This window comes from Strigops habroptila, chromosome 4 (assembly GCF_004027225.2).
Source record: "Strigops habroptila isolate Jane chromosome 4, bStrHab1.2.pri, whole genome shotgun sequence".
Classification (NCBI taxonomy): domain Eukaryota; kingdom Metazoa; phylum Chordata; class Aves; order Psittaciformes; family Psittacidae; genus Strigops; species Strigops habroptila.
This window is the reverse complement of record NC_046358.1, coordinates 38,250,219-38,270,100: the sequence shown is the minus strand read 5'-3', so window position 1 is coordinate 38,270,100 and position 19,882 is coordinate 38,250,219. Positions and strand designations below refer to the sequence as shown.

General features: G+C 35.4%; 1 protein-coding gene across 13 annotated transcripts in view; it reads right to left on the bottom strand.

Moving 5' to 3' along the window:
• Positions 1–19,882, bottom strand: part of RALGAPA1 (Ral GTPase activating protein catalytic subunit alpha 1) — a 128,559-nt gene that overhangs the window by 47,415 nt on the left and 61,262 nt on the right. For all 13 annotated transcript variants that reach the window (XM_030481881.1, XM_030481876.1, XM_030481877.1 and 10 more), the window contains 8 exons: positions 18,481–18,609; positions 17,380–17,505; positions 16,146–16,204; positions 12,298–12,406; positions 10,037–10,147; positions 8,997–9,065; positions 7,062–7,196; positions 6,103–6,286 (listed from right to left, as the gene is read on the bottom strand). In XM_030481881.1, the coding sequence (XP_030337741.1) occupies positions 6,103–6,286; positions 7,062–7,196; positions 8,997–9,065; positions 10,037–10,147; positions 12,298–12,406; positions 16,146–16,204; positions 17,380–17,505; positions 18,481–18,609 (922 nt within the window). The remainder of the gene's footprint in view (positions 1–6,102; positions 6,287–7,061; positions 7,197–8,996; positions 9,066–10,036; positions 10,148–12,297; positions 12,407–16,145; positions 16,205–17,379; positions 17,506–18,480; positions 18,610–19,882) is intronic.

Here is a 19,882-nt window from a genome sequence, read left to right as displayed (position 1 = left end):
TGGATTCTTCTATGAAATCCACTCTACATTACCCATGAAGTACAGAGGTGGTCAAAGCAACTCTGTCAGCCAGGCTACCCTCAACTAGTTCAGGGTATCCACTGAAGAACCCATACACAAAAGTATTACACTGTAGAATATCACAGGTAGAAGACAGAACAGGATTAATATGGCAAAGCACGTATTTCTGCAGTCTGTTACAGGACCTGGATGCCCCAGATTTGGGATTAACAAGGGGAAGATAAATCAAGACCATATTCCTCAGGATTATATCATATATTTTAAACTATATTAAACATTGAAAACTGCTGCAAACACTTCCCACTTCTTTCTCACCAAAAATCCATCAAACTAGAATGTTCTGAACCATGTAACTTATTCATACAGTATTTACTGAGAAAATGTAACCTCTTGGACATGTAAACATGGTAAAACTATCTCATCTCCCTTTATATTGTGTATTTATACACAATAAAACCTCATGTTTAGTAAGCAAACTTCTTTTTGCCTTTTAAGGTGTCTTAATTGGCTTAACTGGAAAAATAAAGGCAAATTTGTAACACATACTGACTGTCATGACAGACCTTTAGTTTCTGAAGCACTGGATGTATTCTGCATCTGCAAAAACTAAACAATTAATATATATTTGCCTTTTTTTTCCCCCCACAAGGTTTGGGTAAAGCATGTAAGAGATGTTTGGGATTCTGGCTCTTCTCTACCTTTAGGGAGCACTAGATCTGAACTACAAAAAGGGAATTATTTCACCCAGTTAGTAGCTGGCAAAATCAAGTTCATTTTTATACTACTCCAAAACTCAGATAAAGTCAAATATTTTAATGAAATAAGGCCTTGAAAACTAATATAAACAAATTCAATATTGTATTTTTATTATTTATAACCTTGAGGTTTAAAATTTACAAACACAAAAACATTCAATGAAGCTGAATTAAACGTCCAGATACTGATAGCATACAGGAAATTAAGTTATAGTGCCATCTGCTGAAATATAAGTAGTAAGTTTATACAAGACAATGACAAACCAAGCTGGATGCTTGAAGAATAATTTATCAGTGCAGTACTAACCAGCACCCGGACAATGCAGAGGCTGGCTTATCTCTGTCAGGTTGTTTATGTGAAGTGTTTAGTGCTTGACACTGCAACAGGTAAGTAAGGGAGTACTCTTCTCGGGTTCCTAGGAGCAAAACCATGTAAGCTTCCCAGCTACCTGAAGTCCCACACTATGTAGATTAAATTCCTTTCATTAAAGGCATTTTCACTTTCATTTTCACTGAAAAACCTGAAGAAATGAGAGGGACATGTAAGCATATAAATTATTACTAGTACTGTTTTGTGGCAAACCCTAAACATCTCAAACCTGACCATGGTTGTCTTGTGCCTGTGTGCATGAATTTACTCTCTTAGGAGCCTAAGGGACTTATAGAAGAGAAAGGTGACACAGTGATTCAAAGAGCAGAACATCAAATTTAAATTTGGAAGGTCCATTCCCAGTCCTACCACAGTCTTTCTCTGAAAATTTTGTTCTTGAATTAAAATAGAATGTAAAAGAATTGGGATATAAATCTGTTATTGCCCCTTTTATAAGATGAGAACAGAGAGAACTTCTCACTGAGTCTTCTCTCAGAATACAGTATTGTGGATCTAAAATTGACACAGTAAACTTAAATCAGAAGTATTAAACAAACCATACTGAAAAGTAAACTGTAAGATGTAACCTGTTATGTTGAAATAAAATAAAGCAATCTTGGAACATTTTTGCCACACAGCAGGTCAGATTTTGATGGTGGTTTCCTTTAGCAAAAGCCAAAACCAAACGCAACTCAAAAAAGCAAATCCAATAATGCTTTTTGAAAATATGAGAAATTCAAATTAAATTCTCATATTTAATATATGAGAGCATACATATTAATAATTCGTTCCCAGAAGCACACCTCCTCAATCAGGAACAACTGCACATTCAACATATTAGAACTCCTAAAATGAGTATCTAAACCCCGCTCTTTGTTTCTGGAGGGCAGATCAAAATATGCAATAATGCAAGCAATCACAGCCTTACCACAAACTCTACAAATGAAGTCATAGCATTACACATTGAAGCAGTCTAGCTGGCTGCTTTGCCAACCTGTCTTCCTGAGTGAACCCATTTCTGCTCTCTTTACAGTGGTATAGTTGTTTGCTTGGGCAATGTATTTTTTATGTGTACATGATCACTCGGTAATTTACCAGAAGCATGTTATAATAGCTATTTTTCTTAGTCCCTGAAATTACTTTTTTTGTGGAAAGGCTGAAGGTCCATCGCCACTCGTATCAGTGGCATGAAAGGAGGATTCCTAAATTTCCTTAAGATCTGTTGTTAACTCTTTAATTCAACTTTTGCTGAACCGTGGAAGGAAAAAGTAATGACTGAGGGGGGAATTTAACTCTCCTCACCCTTTTAGCTATCTAAAGAATGATGCACATGTACAGACTGATTCATCTCAGAAGCCCTGGAGAAATGGGATGAATCACTCTCTGGAAACTCTATCACATTTAGAGGGAGCCTAAGACTGTTCAGTTTAGCTTAGCTACCTGTATTTTACATTAGCTTAACGAAGTTTCACTCATTTCTAATTTTAAGCTTCAGGTAAAAAGAGATGCCGTTACAGAGAACTCATCTCTAAAATATCCCTCATGAAACACAAACTCTGCTAATCTGGATGCACCATGTATAAAGTGTCTTTTTAAAAGGGTACTTTTTGTCTCCTTTCAGTAAAAACTAGTACTTTATATTTTTATTTTTTAAAATAAAAGCAAAGACTAAACATCAGATGGGAAATAATTTTTCTTCAGAAATTGAAATACATTAGGAAAATTATCGATCTATACGAAAGTTTTTAATTTATATTTGAAGCAATATGACAAACGGGGTGAAAAGCCCATAATTGATAGACCACTGTGTCTATGCAATGTAACTGCTAACTTCCAATCACAACTATCTCTAAACAAATTTGTGATCTATGAAGAACAGGTTTCAAAATGCTTTTGTCAGTAATTGCAAAAAAATAAAATAAAAAAAATTCCATACAGTATTATTCCCTTATGACTAGACTCTATTCAATAGTTTGATTTTGCTATGTATTAACGTTAGAAGATGTATAGCACTTTTTGTTTAATGCTATATATATATACATGTAACCAGCTTCCCTGTTAATATAAGGCTTACAAAACTCTCTCCATTTTACTTTTTCCTAAATGTTTGCACTATTTAATATAAACAACAAAAAAGCTTTGAAGAGAGGTTCCATTGTAATTCTCCCTCATTTATGTTTATGGTCCTGTAACGACAAATAAAAGATCAGAAGCAGATCACAGCACAATGCAGTCTGAGTTAGCGTTTGCACATCTAAACTGCACAGTGAATGACTATAATGCTACACTATCTTTAGAGAAAGTATATCTCTGTCAGTGTGACACTGAATCCAGGCTAGTTAGGTGTGGATAATTAGCACAGACAGCACTTGTACGCTTTGTACTATAGGTAGAGAAGGCTGTTGTCGATACTAGCTAGAGGAAGAGTTCATCACCCTTCATGTAGACATGCCCTGTGATTCCTTAGATGTATGAAAGCACCCCGGACTTGCTGTCTGCAAGTTCTGATGATGCAAGAAAAGCTTCCTACTGGTGTCTTTATTGTCATCTGCTAAAAGTTCATTCTGGTTTAAACATAATGCTTTAACATATGTAACACAATTTCAAAATTATTTTTTGTGTATCTTACACTGCAATCTACCACTTTACTTGAAACCTACAGAAAGGAGGACAAAGACAATTCCACAGGCAATCCTAGCACTTGGAAAGTTACTGAAACAGAGAGGGGAATAGTCTTCTCTCTATATTGCCTGTTTCCAGAGGATTTAAGAAATCTTTGCCCTGCAGTTTATTACAGGGCTTGCTCCAGGCTCTCAGTAGATCCTGTCCCCACTACACAGCTGTATCATTGAAAGTCCCGTATCTTCGTGGTCTCATACCACATTATACTTTGGCTAAGTGTCCATAAAACTTGTGATGGATCTGACCTTGAACAATGGAAGGCATAACAGGGCATGTCAATCACATCTATGAAACTGATCAAAAGAAGCCTGTCTAAGAATTCTGGGTTTTCAGTACTTTCAGCTTTGCTTGTGACCTGAAGAAAGAATCTAGCAAACCCCATTCTGTCTTTGTAGAACCTCCCTGATTTCTACAACTGCCATCCTGCCCACTTCCATTCCTTCAAAAAAAAAAAAAAAAAAAAAAAAAAAAAAAAAAAGATACCACGATAGTATTTTTACTCTACCAAAAAGAGGTTGACCCACTGGCATACTGCTCTGCTGCTAGCTTGTACTAATTGACTCCCTGTCTTGATCGAGTCCCAGACTGGTTGTTATCCACTAGCTTTACTCCTCTCACTCCTTCAACAATGCCAGGAAGAACAGATGCTGTGTGATCAGTTAAGCACTGCCAATTTTATTCTCTGCCGGGCAATGTGGACTAGAAGTGCCAAGGTTGCAAGACCAAGGTTGCATTATAATGCTTTAGTTTGCCAATTAAATTTCACAATCTGACTTACAATTCCAGAGCCCTGAAACTTTAAAAACATATGGGGCTTCCTTAATTTATCTGGAGAGATAAAAGGAACAGCTGAAATTACTTGTATTTAGAAATTTAACAAGAAATCATAAAAGAACAGATCATGTACGGAAATGCAAAATGAAGATATCGATGCTAAAGCTTTTTGCAACTACATTCATTTAAAGAGAAACCTATTCAGGGTTGTCTTTTCAGATTGTCAGATTAAAAAAGCCACACAGCATTTGCTGCTAACCCATAATTACAGATTATTACAGAATACAAAAGATGCCAGGCATAAAAAGCTACTACAATTCACTACACTGTAATAGAACATGCAGTGGAAGTTAATTTTGGCAAATGCTTTAAATATTAGCTTTACATAATATGTATAGGTGAGACTGTAATTAGGACAGAATGAATCCTTCGAAGCCTCTTTCATTCTGACCCAGCAGATGATTACTTTTTACTAATAAGACCACAGCCATTTGACAAAAAGCCAACTATAGTACCTTGCTTCATTCTTCAGTAAATTTAATAATTACAGCTCCTCCTGCCAATAGTTCTGAAATCAGACTTGTTCAATCCAATACTGAGCTTATTAGGGGACAGCTCTATGTTTAGAATTCTTTGGCCAAAAAAGTACTTGAGGATGATGAAGCATGCCTTAGACAAGGGCACAATGATTAGCCATTTTCTCTACATAAAAAACAGCACGTAGTCACTACAGACCACAAAATCACCTGCTGTTAGCACACAGCTGCTACAAAGAGCTGCTGCATTTATCTGGTCCTTAATACCTTTAAGGAAGCCTAAATGGAAAAACTTAATATGGAGGGAGAATAGCACTACACAGAGTTTCTGGTATCGTATTAATCTCATCTTTTTCAATTTTCTTCCCAATGTAGCCATTTGATATTTACTAGATACACTGCATAATATATGCTACTCCTCTGCAGCTTAGATTCTTTATTTTTATTTTCAAGTTGTGAAGAAAATGTTAATTCCTGGGGCTTCTAAGTTTCTAAGCAGATGAGAGAAAATTTCTTTTTTTTTTTTAGGTAACTGAGTTATAGTGTAAATAGACTGACAACACATTATGATGGGCTATGAAAATTCACACAAAGCTTTCAATATTACAAACTCAGATAGGAAAAAGTCCAAAATATTCTTAGAGAAAATTAAGAAAAAATAAATTTATTTACTGAAAATAAAATGACAAGCAGCATTTATCCATGTTGCAGTACTTAACACTTTTCAGTGACAGACAGAGCACAGAAGAATCCATACCAAATCAATCTTCATGTTGTTCAGAAGAGACTTATTTCAGTTAATCGAACAGTAATTGCTCAAAATTATGTTAGCTCATTCCATACTAATGGTTCTTACCTACTGTCTAGGTATAATTTAAAACTTATGCTTTAGACCAACACTTCAATACTGGAAACCAAGAGAAAATCTTTTTGAAAGAAAATGTATTTAGGCAATTTGACAAACCTTCAGTGACTGGCTGAAGTTTAGAAGACCTCTCTGAGTCTGGAGAATGCAGTGGTTCTGGCTCCTTCAAGCTTTCTAAATGCATAAAAGGATCGTAATCCACACATGCCAAATCAGAAAGGCTTAGAGGAAAATATTTAGGGTTGCTAAAACACTGAGACCCATAGACACATCCATGCAGAACCTAGAACAAAACCAGAATTTCATTACATTCACTACTTAAATTTCTACTTGATAGTTTTATAAGAAATTAATTTTATTTTTATTTAAATTTTTAATTGATTAAAAAAAAAAAACAGGTAAGCAGGACAAATTTTAGTTGCTTATTGTTTACAGAAACCCTGGTCTGCAAAGAAAATTGTCAAGACAGCATCTACACTGAAATGGAATTTAACAATAAAGAAAAAAGAAACAAAACTTACGACAAATCACTAAGCTACCCTTATTTATAGATCTCCTATCTTCTTTAATTACATATGCTAGGTATAAGCTGCTGGAGGTTTTAATCCCCTTCCCTTGTGGAAAAAAAAAAAAAAAAAAAAACAGAAAAAAAACCCAAACAACCCCACAACCTACCTCTGTTCTGTGTCTCTAACGACAGTAATTATAACTTAGTTCTTTTTACTTTGCATATCGCTAAATAAAATTGCTTGGTATATAAAAGCTACATTCTCCTGTCTTAAATGGATAGCTGGTCTTCTACAACAGAAGCATCTGCTATTATATGTCGTGCAAAAATGACCTTGGTTAAACATCACAAAATGTAAACCAAAATCAATAATTCCACATATACCAAAGATCAACCAGTTATGGTAAAATGTACAAGAACTAAGCAGCACTCCACATTTCAGCAGTAGAATCAAGGTCAGCTTGCAGATAACTTCTGTCTTCATTTTCACGAAAACTGACACTACCTCCATACACAGAAATTCTCATTTAGCGAGTAAAGAAACATGTACCTTATATATACAATTAAGAACAGATCTTTCAGTCTTATCATTTTCTGCTCCTGTAGCATGAAGAGGCTGCAGCAAGGTCTTTAATGGCAAGGCCATTATCCAATCCAATAAGCACAGAAGTAAAGAAACCACCAACTGGAACAAACACTTTCAATTAAAAATCAATTAAACCAGCACCTGCTATTTCACATTTATCACTGCATTTTACTTCTCTGTTTTACTTTCTTTTTTCAATTTGGTAGAGTCAACGTTACTCAGTAATGGCAGGTCATACTAGTTTAAAAGCTATTGTACCTTCAAAACCTATAGCATCAGTGAAAATTTTGGCTACTGAGATACGTAACAAACATCCATACACAGTTTCTCATCGTGGTGAGTCTGTGAGCAGATACTGTGCTGAAGAGGATATCCATGTTTTAAAAATTGATTTGCAGGGTGCTGTTTTTAGAATGACAGATAACACAGGTACAAACTGAGGCTGATCTGCCATTCTGCATGTAAACCTCACTGTAAAGTGAATCAAGGATTATGCAAAACTGAACTGTTTCAGCTGCATTTAGTAGTGTATAAATAACTCAGAATTTTCTTCACAATATGTCAATAATGCTACGCAGCACCGGGTATCATCTGAAAGAAATCCAACTGCTTTCTGTATTGGAGGCTACTCAGTCAGCAAAAGAACCGACTCCCCCTAGGGGATGTTTTTAAAGACTGTAGAATAGAATTAGATTAAGACACACATACACACCAAATTATCAATAACTTACTGGCTTCAAATAATTATTTTTTATTTTTAAAAGAGCTGTGGAAGAAACAATTCAGTGTATAGCTGCAAGATTCTCTAAAGTATTTCCCAAGTTAAATAAAAGTCTCTCGAAGAAAATCCACTTTGTTTACTAATAAATGACATATAAACATCATACTCATTTCACATAATACGAGTTTGTCTCTGAGACACCAAATAATAAGCCTCATGATGAAGAGTTCTGAGTATTTTTATATTAAACCAATTTTTATGAAACCCATTAGGACTACGTTTGTCAAACTAGGTAAGCAAATTTTTGTATGATATTTGACGTACCACCAGCATTAGTTCATGGGAAAAATTTTCCATTATCGGAAGCATCCTCAAGTGGAAAGCTGACTAGCTTGGCAGACCACTGTAGTCTACAACAGCTCCTAACTTCTTGCAGATAGGAAAGGCAAAATGGAGCTCTGGAGGCCAAAATGAGTAACAGATCAATGCCAGCTCCTGTGGGAAAGTGTAGCCCAGAACACGAGAGCTGCTAACAACAAACTGGATCAAAGTGCCCAAGTTTAAATGACCAATGAGTCCCACAGTCCTAGAGCAAAGCCAAATAATTAAGAATAGACACAGCTTTCAGGAGGCAGAAAGTACTACTGAGAGTATCAGGTAAAGAAAGAGCCCATCTTAGCTAGGCAGCTCAGGCCCATTGAAAATACAAAAAGATAGCAATCATTTTGAAGGATTGCAACAATCAAATTCACCTGAAGATTATAGGCTATCTTGCTCAAAAATGTACTTACAACGGAAAGAGCAAAAAATCATGACCTTATATGTATTTTGCAATGTACTCTGAGTTGAGAATATATTTTTACTGTAAGACAAGTTTGAAAAGTCTTTGCTAAACTTACAAGCTTACTTTGCTTGTAAGTTTACAGAGGTAAGGAAAAAGAAGACTCTAATTATTAAAAACAATCAATCTCAAGTAATTTTAAATGCATATTTTCCCACTGATACTCCAGAAATTCACTAGCACAAACAATACTGCCGTAATTCTGGAAAGACTATACTGTATGATACTTAAAAAGCTGAATCCTTGCTTTAAAACATAACTTTATTACAAAACCTAAGCTATGTCGTGCATCTTTGTAATTAAATTGACACATTAAAAAGAAATGAAAAATATTTACCCTCTTGTCCTGTTCATAAGAGGAAGCTTCCGTACTGGGTAGCAGATGTGTAATAGTTGCTATCAGAATCTGAGGAAAATACAGCGTGGTTTCTTTTAAAATATAATCTAAATATTTAAGTTTAAAACAGATTTTTAAACAGGTAAATGTGACATAATACTAGATGCGTGGTTAAATTCTGTTAGTGTTATTTTGAAAAAAATTACCATATTCCTTGCTGCCCCCTTTTCTTTTTTTTTTAATAAAACCCTTCTAATTGAGTTTCACAGAAGACGTTGAAGGAATATGTTCTGCTTGACTGATGTAGGTGCATTAAGGGCAATGAAATTATACAGCTACTCCAAATATTCAGGCAGGAAGAGAACTTGATTCAACACACCTATAGGGTGCAGGATGTGGGTTTGCGTATGGGGCTATCTGAGCTCCAACAGTTCTTAGAACTACTAGAATTTGTAAACATCCTGCCTCTTGATCAACGTGACTGCAGAGGAGCAGAGAAATGCTTGCTATACTTCTTAAGAAGCTTCCACACGGTTGCCCTTCCAGTTACCTGGGAGACCTCTGTAATTGCTCTCTGATTCAGAGTTGCAGAGGCCATAGTCTACTTCCTTGTTCTTTAAAGTGTATTCAAAATAATGATTTTTGATTTATACAGAAACTCTTTAATGCATATGCAAAATACAACTGCAGATCCATATTTTAAGTAATTGCTTTCTCACTAAACTTAAATAAACATATTTGAAGATATTATTATTAAAAAAATTGGACTTTCTTCACAATTCTCATGTAAATAATGACAGTAGTTGTAGCTGAGAAAAAATAAGTATGACATAGGCATTTTACATTTTAATATTGAAGTCAGCAAGTAAGTGTGATATGAATCCCTACTGTTCATGTTACGTAAGATTATGTTTATACTAATTCAACATTTTGTGAAACAGACTTGTCAATATTCTAGCATTTTAATTTCAGGGAAATTCTACTATTCTACTATTGCATTTAAAATAATTAAAATTTTCAAATTTTTAAAAATTCCTTACTTGAATAATTCTTAAAGGTGAATCAGCTTGATACACTTGAAGTCTGTGTACATAATGTATCAGCATGTTCAGCATACTGCAGGCAACTTGAGCTACTGTTTTATTTGGAAACTAGAAAAGAGAACACAGCACAGTAACAATGACTACATGATTTCACATAAAAGTACATTAGGTGGTAAGGTGGTAAGGAATTTCAGTGGCAGTTTTATACATATAGTTCCTTATGTTCTTGGAACATAAGGAACATAATAAAAGAGGAATAGAGTAAAATTTTATAAAATTTGAAAGGAATCATTTTAGTCATTAACAAATGTTAGCAGCTAGAATCAAAGGTTTGGGACAGACAATCAGTGAGTGGCACACAATGAGGAAAAGGGGAGAGAAGTCTCCTAACTAATTTCAGACCTGTTAGTACAGTCTATGCCATGATACAAACATTTCACCTGCTGTCCTCTATCTCTGGAAAATGCTGTATGTATATAGCATAAGAATTCACTACTTTGATATTTTACATTTAGTGGTGTAACTATGGTCAAAATTTTTTAAAAGTTACTTGATGGGGGAAAAAAGAAGAAAGCTTTCAATGAACTGGCACTCTGCCTTGTACCTAACTCTCAGGGTTCTTATCAGAAGGCTAGTCTTACCACACTGTTCAGCTTTGCAAGGATCCATCGCTTTCTGGATGTTGCAAGGGTAGTCTTACCACACTGTTTGGTTTTGCAAGGATCCATTGCTTTCTGGATGTCACATTGATAGTTTAACTTTGCCCACACTTGCAAAAAACCAATGTTTAGTACTTATTCAACTAAGCCTGTACAACACAATTTTGTGGTGTATCTACAGCATTTTTGAGAGGAGCAATCATGAGATGCAGGGGTCTGGGTGGCTGGTTAGAATCCTTTGTGCTTAGACTTCAGCAGAGGCTAACACAGATACACAGCAGTATTGCCACACTGCCAGGAGAAGTGCTAGCTCCATTCAGAGCGAGCTGCTGGATTACAGTTCTGAATATGCTTCTGTATGTCAGAAATAGGCATATAATTGTTGCTAACATTTCTATTCAATGTTATTTGCTCAAATGTATTTATGAGTACGTTGGACTAGGACTACAGCTCCCTATCCATTCATTTCTCCTGAAAATAATAATCCATTCTGGGAGTTCAAATCTCCATCTACTTGGAAGCCAGGAGATTGCTTAGGTAACAAATTAGAGCTAATCTATTTCTCTTATAACATATTTATAAACTCCTCTTTTCATGATTAAACTCGATTGTGAATGTATACCACTGCTTCAAACAGGCAAAAAGCCAACATTATCTGAATGCTTTTGCCAACACAAAGCAAAGCAAAGTAGAAATATAAAGATCTTTGTCTTCTCATTCAAGAAGTAATTTATGTTTAATATAAATGAGATACAAATAATTGGTTTAATAAATATGTCAAAGAAAAATAAGAGAAATCACAATGAATGACAGGATTAAAAATAGTTCAAACTTTGATAAATTGCAGAAGAAAGATAAAAACAGTATTTGCCTAATACCAAACTTGAACAGGAACTTGACACTAGCTAAGGGATATTAAAAAGGGAAAAACCCTGGAAGAGAGTATAAGCGAAGCTGCAAAGGATGAATGTGATATCGCAAAACAGGAAATTGCAATTTAGAGTCTAATACTAAAAGCCCTGCAGCTACCCATTTTAGACATAGACTCAAATCCCGCTTCACAGGATGTGATCATCTGATTTGCTAAGATACTTTTCAGATTCCTGTTGCTGAAAAGAAAGAAAAGTTAGTCCCCAACATCTGACATAAGCCATGTACAATAGGTGTACACCCTGGTTTTTATCAACGTGTATATACAGAAAAACTGGATTATTCATTGAATTTTGATGTAAACAAAGAGCATGTAGAAAGGTTCTGAAAACAAATTGGGAAACATTTAAAAAGTTGAAGATATTGCTCATGAACATGCAAACCTGCAAAATGCTAGAAAATATGTATTTTTAACAATATTCTAATAATTACATAAAATACGAACAAATATTAAGATCTGCAAAAATTAGGAAAACAAAAAAATTAAAGAAGGGTAAAGATCTCCTTAGACACAGTTCAGAAATCCATCAGTGAAACTGAATTCAGTCTTTTGTAAGGATTGAAAATGAGACTGTGAAGTACAGATGATAAAATGTGACCATGACTTGGAAAACACAAAGCATCTTTACATGTAAAGGCAATATCCATTGTAAAAGTGTTAAGTCTCACCTTTAAAGAAACACAAATCACATTCAACGCTTCCTTGATCTGAGGATGATGTGATTCATGAACTAGCTCCTCACAGATCCAAATACCAAGGCTGCAAAGAGCAACACATCTGTAAAATAATGAAAAAATGTTGAAGGACAAATTGTTAAGGAACATGCTACAGGAATATGCAATTTTTATGATTCCTGGTATGTCTTGCTGAGGTCTAATAAATACATTTGTAATATTTTGAAAAGAACTCCACAAAAACCTTTATAATGCTATAACTTATTTAAAAATCAGCAAGTACCCTGGTGAAGGCACAGGAAAAGATAAAGGAAGCACCCTTCTGAGCAACTGAAAAATCCAAGAGAACTCCTACGTCCCTATATGCTTTTTGGATTAAAAATACTACCTGAAATCAATCTATGGGAAATCCATATATATTTTCTTAAGACAAGGTAAAAAAATGTGGTGGGATGTTCCTCCTTCCCCGCATGAGAGTTTGCTCATATTTGTTTAGAGGTTCTGAGACAGAGACAAGAGAGAGGAATGTTATTTATTAATATGTATTTACATTTATTTAGACTGACAATAAGAAAGGATGTATAGAGGAGGGGTAAATGAATGCTAGAGACATTAGACATATTGTGATTAAATACTTTAACTTCCGTTGTTGTTTCTTCATTTAAAATCAGGAAATAGAATAAAAGTATATCAGTAAATGGATGAAATTTGTTCAGAAATGTTAAGGAGCTAGTTTAAGCAATCTCCAGATAGTTAGTAATTGTCTTCAAGAACACAGGCTGCAAAATATTTTGGAAACAACTTCAAAATTCAAAATGCTCTGGATAAAATTGGAGAGCAATCCAAAATTGACAAGATGAAAGCTGGTCATGGGAACTGCAAAGCATTACATCTGGGAAGCAAAAATCATATACAGAAACAAAACAGAAGTAGCTATGAAGCCCGTAATGTAAAAAAAAAATTATTTTAAGGCTACTCAGAATCATGAAACTACTAACAGGTAGCAAAAATACATATTGGAATTAATTCTATGTGATAGTGTAAATAAGATTGTCGAGCCACCCTATTTTGTACATTGTTACTGAACACTCAGTTGCAAGACTGCCTCCATTACATTTTGATTAATGCAATTGAAGAAGAAAGACAAACATGAGGGAGTCTAGGAAAACAGCGACAAAAAAAATAAACAACTTTGGGAAATATTGCATGTGGACAAAAAGTTGAAGGGTACACTAAGTCTACATCACAATTATGGAAGGACATGATAAGAAATCTAACATGCAGTAAGTCACTGAAGAATTTAATTTCCAGTAGAAAAGATTTCTCCTGTATAGTGGTCATAAGCCCAACCTGACTGTAAAAATTAGGTAAGTATTGGAACAGTCCATCTAAAAATTTTGTAACTCTTCTTTGAGAAAACTTTTAGGACCATTTAGGCAAGCTGCCTTACTGCCAGGAATGTTTTAAATACACTCCAGCCTCAGGGGAGGGGAAGAATCCACACTTCTGCTAGTTCCATTATATGTGTTTCAATCCTTTTTGAACAAAATAAAATACGAACATAGCATGGATTTCACAATAAATGTAGACAGTTTGTGTAAGCTGACTCAGAAAATAAACCTTTACGATATAGAAGAGTATACAAATCTAAGTTTGTGTTACTATTAAAAGTTTTCCTCATGCTACTAAGAACCATTCCACATCCGCTGACACACTGACATGCAAAATATCCAGGAGTCTGTAAGGGTTCAGCTAAGAACACCAGGTTTGTTATCGTTATTCAGAGCAGTCTCTGAAAAGCTGTGTAGTTACATGGCTACAATGTTGTTGTTAAAGAATCAGCCTTAACAGCACAAGCACAAGACACGAATACCGAGTTCAGCAACCTATCACTTCTTTTTCAGACTGTTAGCAGCAGGAGTGGTATTTGATTAATACAGTTAATCTTTACAGACAGAGATCTGAGTAGAACATATTTCAGATAACTGATTTCCCTGAAGCTCAGTTGGGTCAAGTATGTAATGAAACGCAAAACACTGAGCCTCTGTGGAAGAGATAAGGAATAGAGATTTATAGCTTGGGTAACAGTAACAGCTCTCAGACTTGCTAGAGATATACAAAGCTATGTACCTAAATTTCAAGAAATCTAAGTTCTCTCCTAGGAAACTGCAAAGAGAAATGAAGACTCTAATAGTGGCTGAGCCAACACGGCAAAAACATAATGCAGATCCTAAATACGACCTCTGACAGTAACCTAGGTGAACTCTGTACTGCTGTGAAGCAAATGGTATGAGAGAAGTTTTTACCAAAAAAAGACTGGGGATAAACTGCCAGTGAGGAGTGAGGAAATCAAGCTTCAGGAGCTGTGGGAACATCATTACCCCCACAATGAAGACATAAACTTTCTGTCTGCCAGATGAAGGAGAGGGGCACAGGTAACCCAAAGAGACACTGGGAATCTATTCCTTTTTAATCTTCATTTAAAATTATTATTACACACTGTGGTCCAACTTTGCATTTTTGGGGCAGCGTATCTCAGAAAGGCTGGGCAGGCACATGTACGTCTGCTCCCATGAACACACCCTCACAGCCAGACAGGATATGGGGACATGCAGCATGTTCCCTTCCTGCTCCCAGCCACACTGCCAGAATTGAAGATGCTAATACTGTGTACTTCAGTGTCACAGGACCTGTGGCACTGAACCAACATTCTGAACCAACAGATTCAGATTCAGAACAGATTCAGAACCAACAGTTCTGAATCAACAGATTTCAACCACCTTTTTCAAAAGGTGATTTCAACCACCTTTTTCAACCACCTTTTTCAAAAGCAAAATGGAGAGTGTAACGTTTTTTAGAATTCAGTTTTGTAAAAGAACATGAAAAATGAAATGAAAATTATCTCAGACCATTCCTTCCTTCCTTCCCTTGTCTTGATAGATACTACCACCTAAACCGAAGAACAGGTAAGCGCGCCGATGGAAACTGCTCTTGGTTTTCCAGCAAAATATTTTAAAGTTCAGTGAGCTGATTTTTCCAGTAACATTTTTCAGGCATATAGTTCTAGTATTTTGCATTTGTCAAACGACAATAAATTAGTTGAGCATATATAAACACTCTACCCAAATATATAAGGCACACAAGAATACCCTTCCTTGGTAGGCATTACAGATTCCTGTTTCAATCCTATATGCAGGACTCTGTAACTGAAAGCCTCTGGGCATGGGTAAGGAGGAACAAAATCCTAAGCAAATTAAGAAACGCAAAAGAACGCTGGTAAATATCTTCTCTGAAGTTCTATATTAGATGAAGACCCTTAGGTTTAAGCATCAGAGCACTTATTCCCAGTTTAATGCTTCGCTCAGTATTTTCTGCTTCTTTTCCATACTGTAAAGAAGTGCTTACGTACCTTGGATTATTTCTGATGTTCAAATTAAATCACGTGGTGTAATAAAAAAATAACCATACCTCCTTCATAAATAATCTTGTCCTTCATCAAAGTAAAAAAATGACTCACTAGTACACAAAATCCCTGAACTGAACATCAGGGTAGGCTGAGAAAGCATACAGCTTATACCCTCACCCATATTTACACCCTTTCCTATCAGCCACTATCAGAGAAAGAATTCTGGGCTCAATCAGAATTTGTTCTGATAGATGTCTGTTCTTGTAATATCTCTACTCACTAAAAGAATTGAATTCACATGGCGGACCACGCTTTTGATAGTGGTGAAGAAAACCATGAATAAAAGACATAAACTTTAAGTTCTCCAATATATCCACTTCAAAATGGTGTAATAAAGAAAAGCTACTAATTTAGAAGCTCTGTTTGTATGACCTACCGTGCAGGACCAGATGGCTCCTCTCTTGCTGAACTTAACACAGTTTTAATTATGAGTTCCTAAAACAAAGAGGAAAATTTGTATTGCTTTACTAAGAACTCCATTACATGAAGCATTTGAAAATTAGAACTTTATTATAGCACAGACGGGCATGTTGCTTAGCTGAGTCTCTAGGTTTGGGATCAGATTGTTTATTTGCCACTACTCCAAGCTTCTAGTCTGCCCCAGATGCTCATTATTGTGCTACCCTCAAGAATACCGCACAGGTTATTGGTTCTAATTTCTGCTGATGAACCATTCATTCAATTCTTGTCAATATATTTCCATAAAATATCAAGGATAAACAAAACCAACAACTCCCTAAAACTAGCTTCTGTAAATAGTGCTGAAGAACAGAAAAAAATTATTACTCTAAGGTTTAAACAAGTATTTTTTCAAAATTACATTGGTTTAAAAAGTCTTTGGAAGTAGCTGCAGAACAAATTACTACAGTGCTTTAAGAATGATGTCATGAAGAATTTTGACTCAACTGCAGTGAAACGTCCCTAAAGCTGTAGGTTGCTCTCAATAAAGCTCAAGTAAAAGCCATTATACAATAGAAATGAGAAAGAAGGAATTCAAAATTAATCTCCAAAAGGGAGCAACGCATAAAGCAGCTTCCAAGCCATCATTTGCCTCTAAACTGAAATAGTTTGGGAACTTACAGGGAGAGCCTTTCTTAGACATAGTAACCATACCTGACACACATACAGCAATTAAACACACAGACTGGGCCCAGTTGCAGTACACTGGAACCTTACTCAACTCTGTGTTATGATAGAGAAGATAACGTCTCCATTAATCTTTGCTTTTTGTCTAAAAGAACAGACTGATGTACAGAGGTTTTCTAAACACTGGCAGATTTTACCAACTGTGAATTATCAATGGATTAAATAATGTGTTTTGAACCTCTCAATCTCCTCATTGATCAAATCTGTGAGACCTGCACATCAGTGAGATAACCCATCATTTCCTTCTACAAACATACAGAAACACTTTATTATTAAGTTAATAGCAATTATAAAGTATGTTTAGCAAGATTTTATGTGATCTTAAGCCTTATAATCTATTTGAAATTATTTCTGGGAAAAAAAATTAGAATCTTAAAATTTTAGTTAGTATTTCCTGTAAAAACATCATTATTAAACATATACTTGGTAGCTGAATACCATTCAAATATTCTTAAAATTCCTACCTTAACATCTGTAAACTGTGACACAGCAATGTCAGGAATATTAGGGTGAAGAGCTGGTAGTTCATGATATAAATTGGGAAAACAGACTAGAGATCCTAAAAGAACTTGTGCTTCAACTCTTGGTGCCTAAAAGAAAAAAATGTGGGGAGAAATATATTCTTACTGCAATCAGGAAGCTGGCTGACATTTCTAGCTGCCTTTAAAGAGAACAATGGCTTAAACTCTACACAGCTATTCCCTTTCTCCTTCTGCAAATTCTGTAGAGCTGAGCAAACCGAGACCACAGCCCCTTGAGATTGCTACTCATGCACGCTCCCTGGTCCCATTTTCCAAGATGGGCAAAAGGACGCAGAGAAATTTTGGGACTACAGACGAATGACCGAGCTGCTAACTAGGCTTAGGTCTTACGTTCTGCTCATTCATTAGGATGTGGAAAACAGGACATGACATGAGCCATTGCTGGACATGACAGGTAACAGCCTAAAATGCTGACAGAGGCTTCAGACAGTACTTTGCGGGAGGGTGGATTTTATTTGGTTAAAGCGGGAATGATGTGAGACACAGTCAAAACTCATAGACAATTGGACAGGAGTATTGGGGAGCTTTGAGAGAGTACAGACATGCAAGGCCAACAGCACCTAGGTAATCATATCAGTACTATATAAGGCTGAAGTTGCCTGGATAGCAATACCAGAAAAGTGTTCAAATAGTGCTAACACTCGCAGATTTGAGTTCTCGAACGGGATCAAAGTTGTTGCATAGCAGAGCTATGGAGGAATAAATACATTTTTAAAATAAAGGTACAGTCAGAAGGACACTAAAACATTTTAAAGCACAGATAAATGGCAGTCACAATTCTTAGAACTCTGAAGTAAAAGACTCTCTGCCTCAACAGTAATTTTTGCATTCTTCACATATTTTCTGGAGAGGACTTGCCTGTGTAGTGTTCTAGAATAAACCTCTGACAGTATGGGTATTTGCTAACCATTAAATTGAATTCTGGGTTCAAGTTAACACCCTAGTCAAGGAAAAATACTGCTAAGTTTTCTTTCAAATCCTTTCCACTCATACATAAATTAGAATTAACTGATAAATACTTACATTGAGAAAAGAAGAAGCTGCCACTCTTCCTGCTGCTACAATGAAATCCATAATAAGCATGGTGGCACCAGGCAAACCAAGCGAAAAGAACTGAGGAGAGCAGTGCTTGATGATTGTATTGACAATATCCTTGCAGAAGGAAAAGGAAAAAAAGAAAAACAAGAGTATCAACAAGATGAACAATGAATGAAAAAAAGGCAGGTAATTACTGAAGGTAGACAGTAAAAATGAAAGAAAGCAAATGCATTGTGGCAATTAAGACACTCATTACTGAGTAGAGTAGCATAAAAAGATAAATTAATTCCTTAAGTATACTCATATTAATGTAAACAAACTGCGGTATATTATATAGATCCATTTAAGCTTGGACAATATTGTGCAAGGTCAGTACCAGCTCACATTTTATATTCATTTATATCTAGCTTTTAAAGTTCTATAGATGATAAACCATTCACTTAAATATGTACAAAAGAGATATAGTGGGATAGCCAGCTATTATATCTTCATGTTTAATCCCCTCCAAGTATCATCTGACTATAACTTTAAAGAAAGTAAGTATTACACTCTTCCATATATTGGTATGGAACCAAAATATAAAGAAAGAATTACAATAAAGCGTTATGTAACACCTCTGCTATATAGTTAACCAACACAGCTTATTACGTTCTTGTAGACTTAGTGAGGAAGCTTTTAAAATTAATATACAAGATGCAATTTCTTAAGAACTATTAGGAAAAAGTATAAAATGTTTTAATTCTTAAAAAACATCCCAAGTTCAGAGATAGGCAAAAAAATAACATTTTTCTTCTTCGAATCGAAGTGATATCCAATAGAACGGCAATATGTTATAGGAAGATTTGCAATCCAACAAGAAAAGCAGTGTAAACTGGTTGTTAGAGGACAGAAACTGGAGGTCTGTCCTATCCATAGCTATCTGTGGAATAATTTTGGACTAGTACTAGTTCTATTTTGTTCATGAAAATAGGGTTGTCTGAACCTTTGATCTCTCAATGCTTCTAACTGCTCCTCAAAGAAAATAACAAAACCAACTTTTTCATACTTCTGATGCAAGCCTTTAAGAGTGTTTAAGCCATACAGTATTTTCAGACTTTTTCATATTAAAACCTATGAAAAAGATCTACTCCCACTGACTAGATATACTCAGTATGCCTCACTTTGTTGGTTCCTATACTTGCTGGATGAACTACTCCAACGTAGTCAGCACAATTTACTTTCCCACTAGCTGAAATGTTACATCAGGGAGCAAGTAAGAACTGTAGACCTTAGAGATCTGCTTCCTTGTCTTTCTTGCATGCTTCAATCTGTAATATACAATCAGTAAAAAATGAAAGAGTACCTTTTCTGCCCTCATGTTTGCTTGAAATGGACTCAGAAAAAAAAA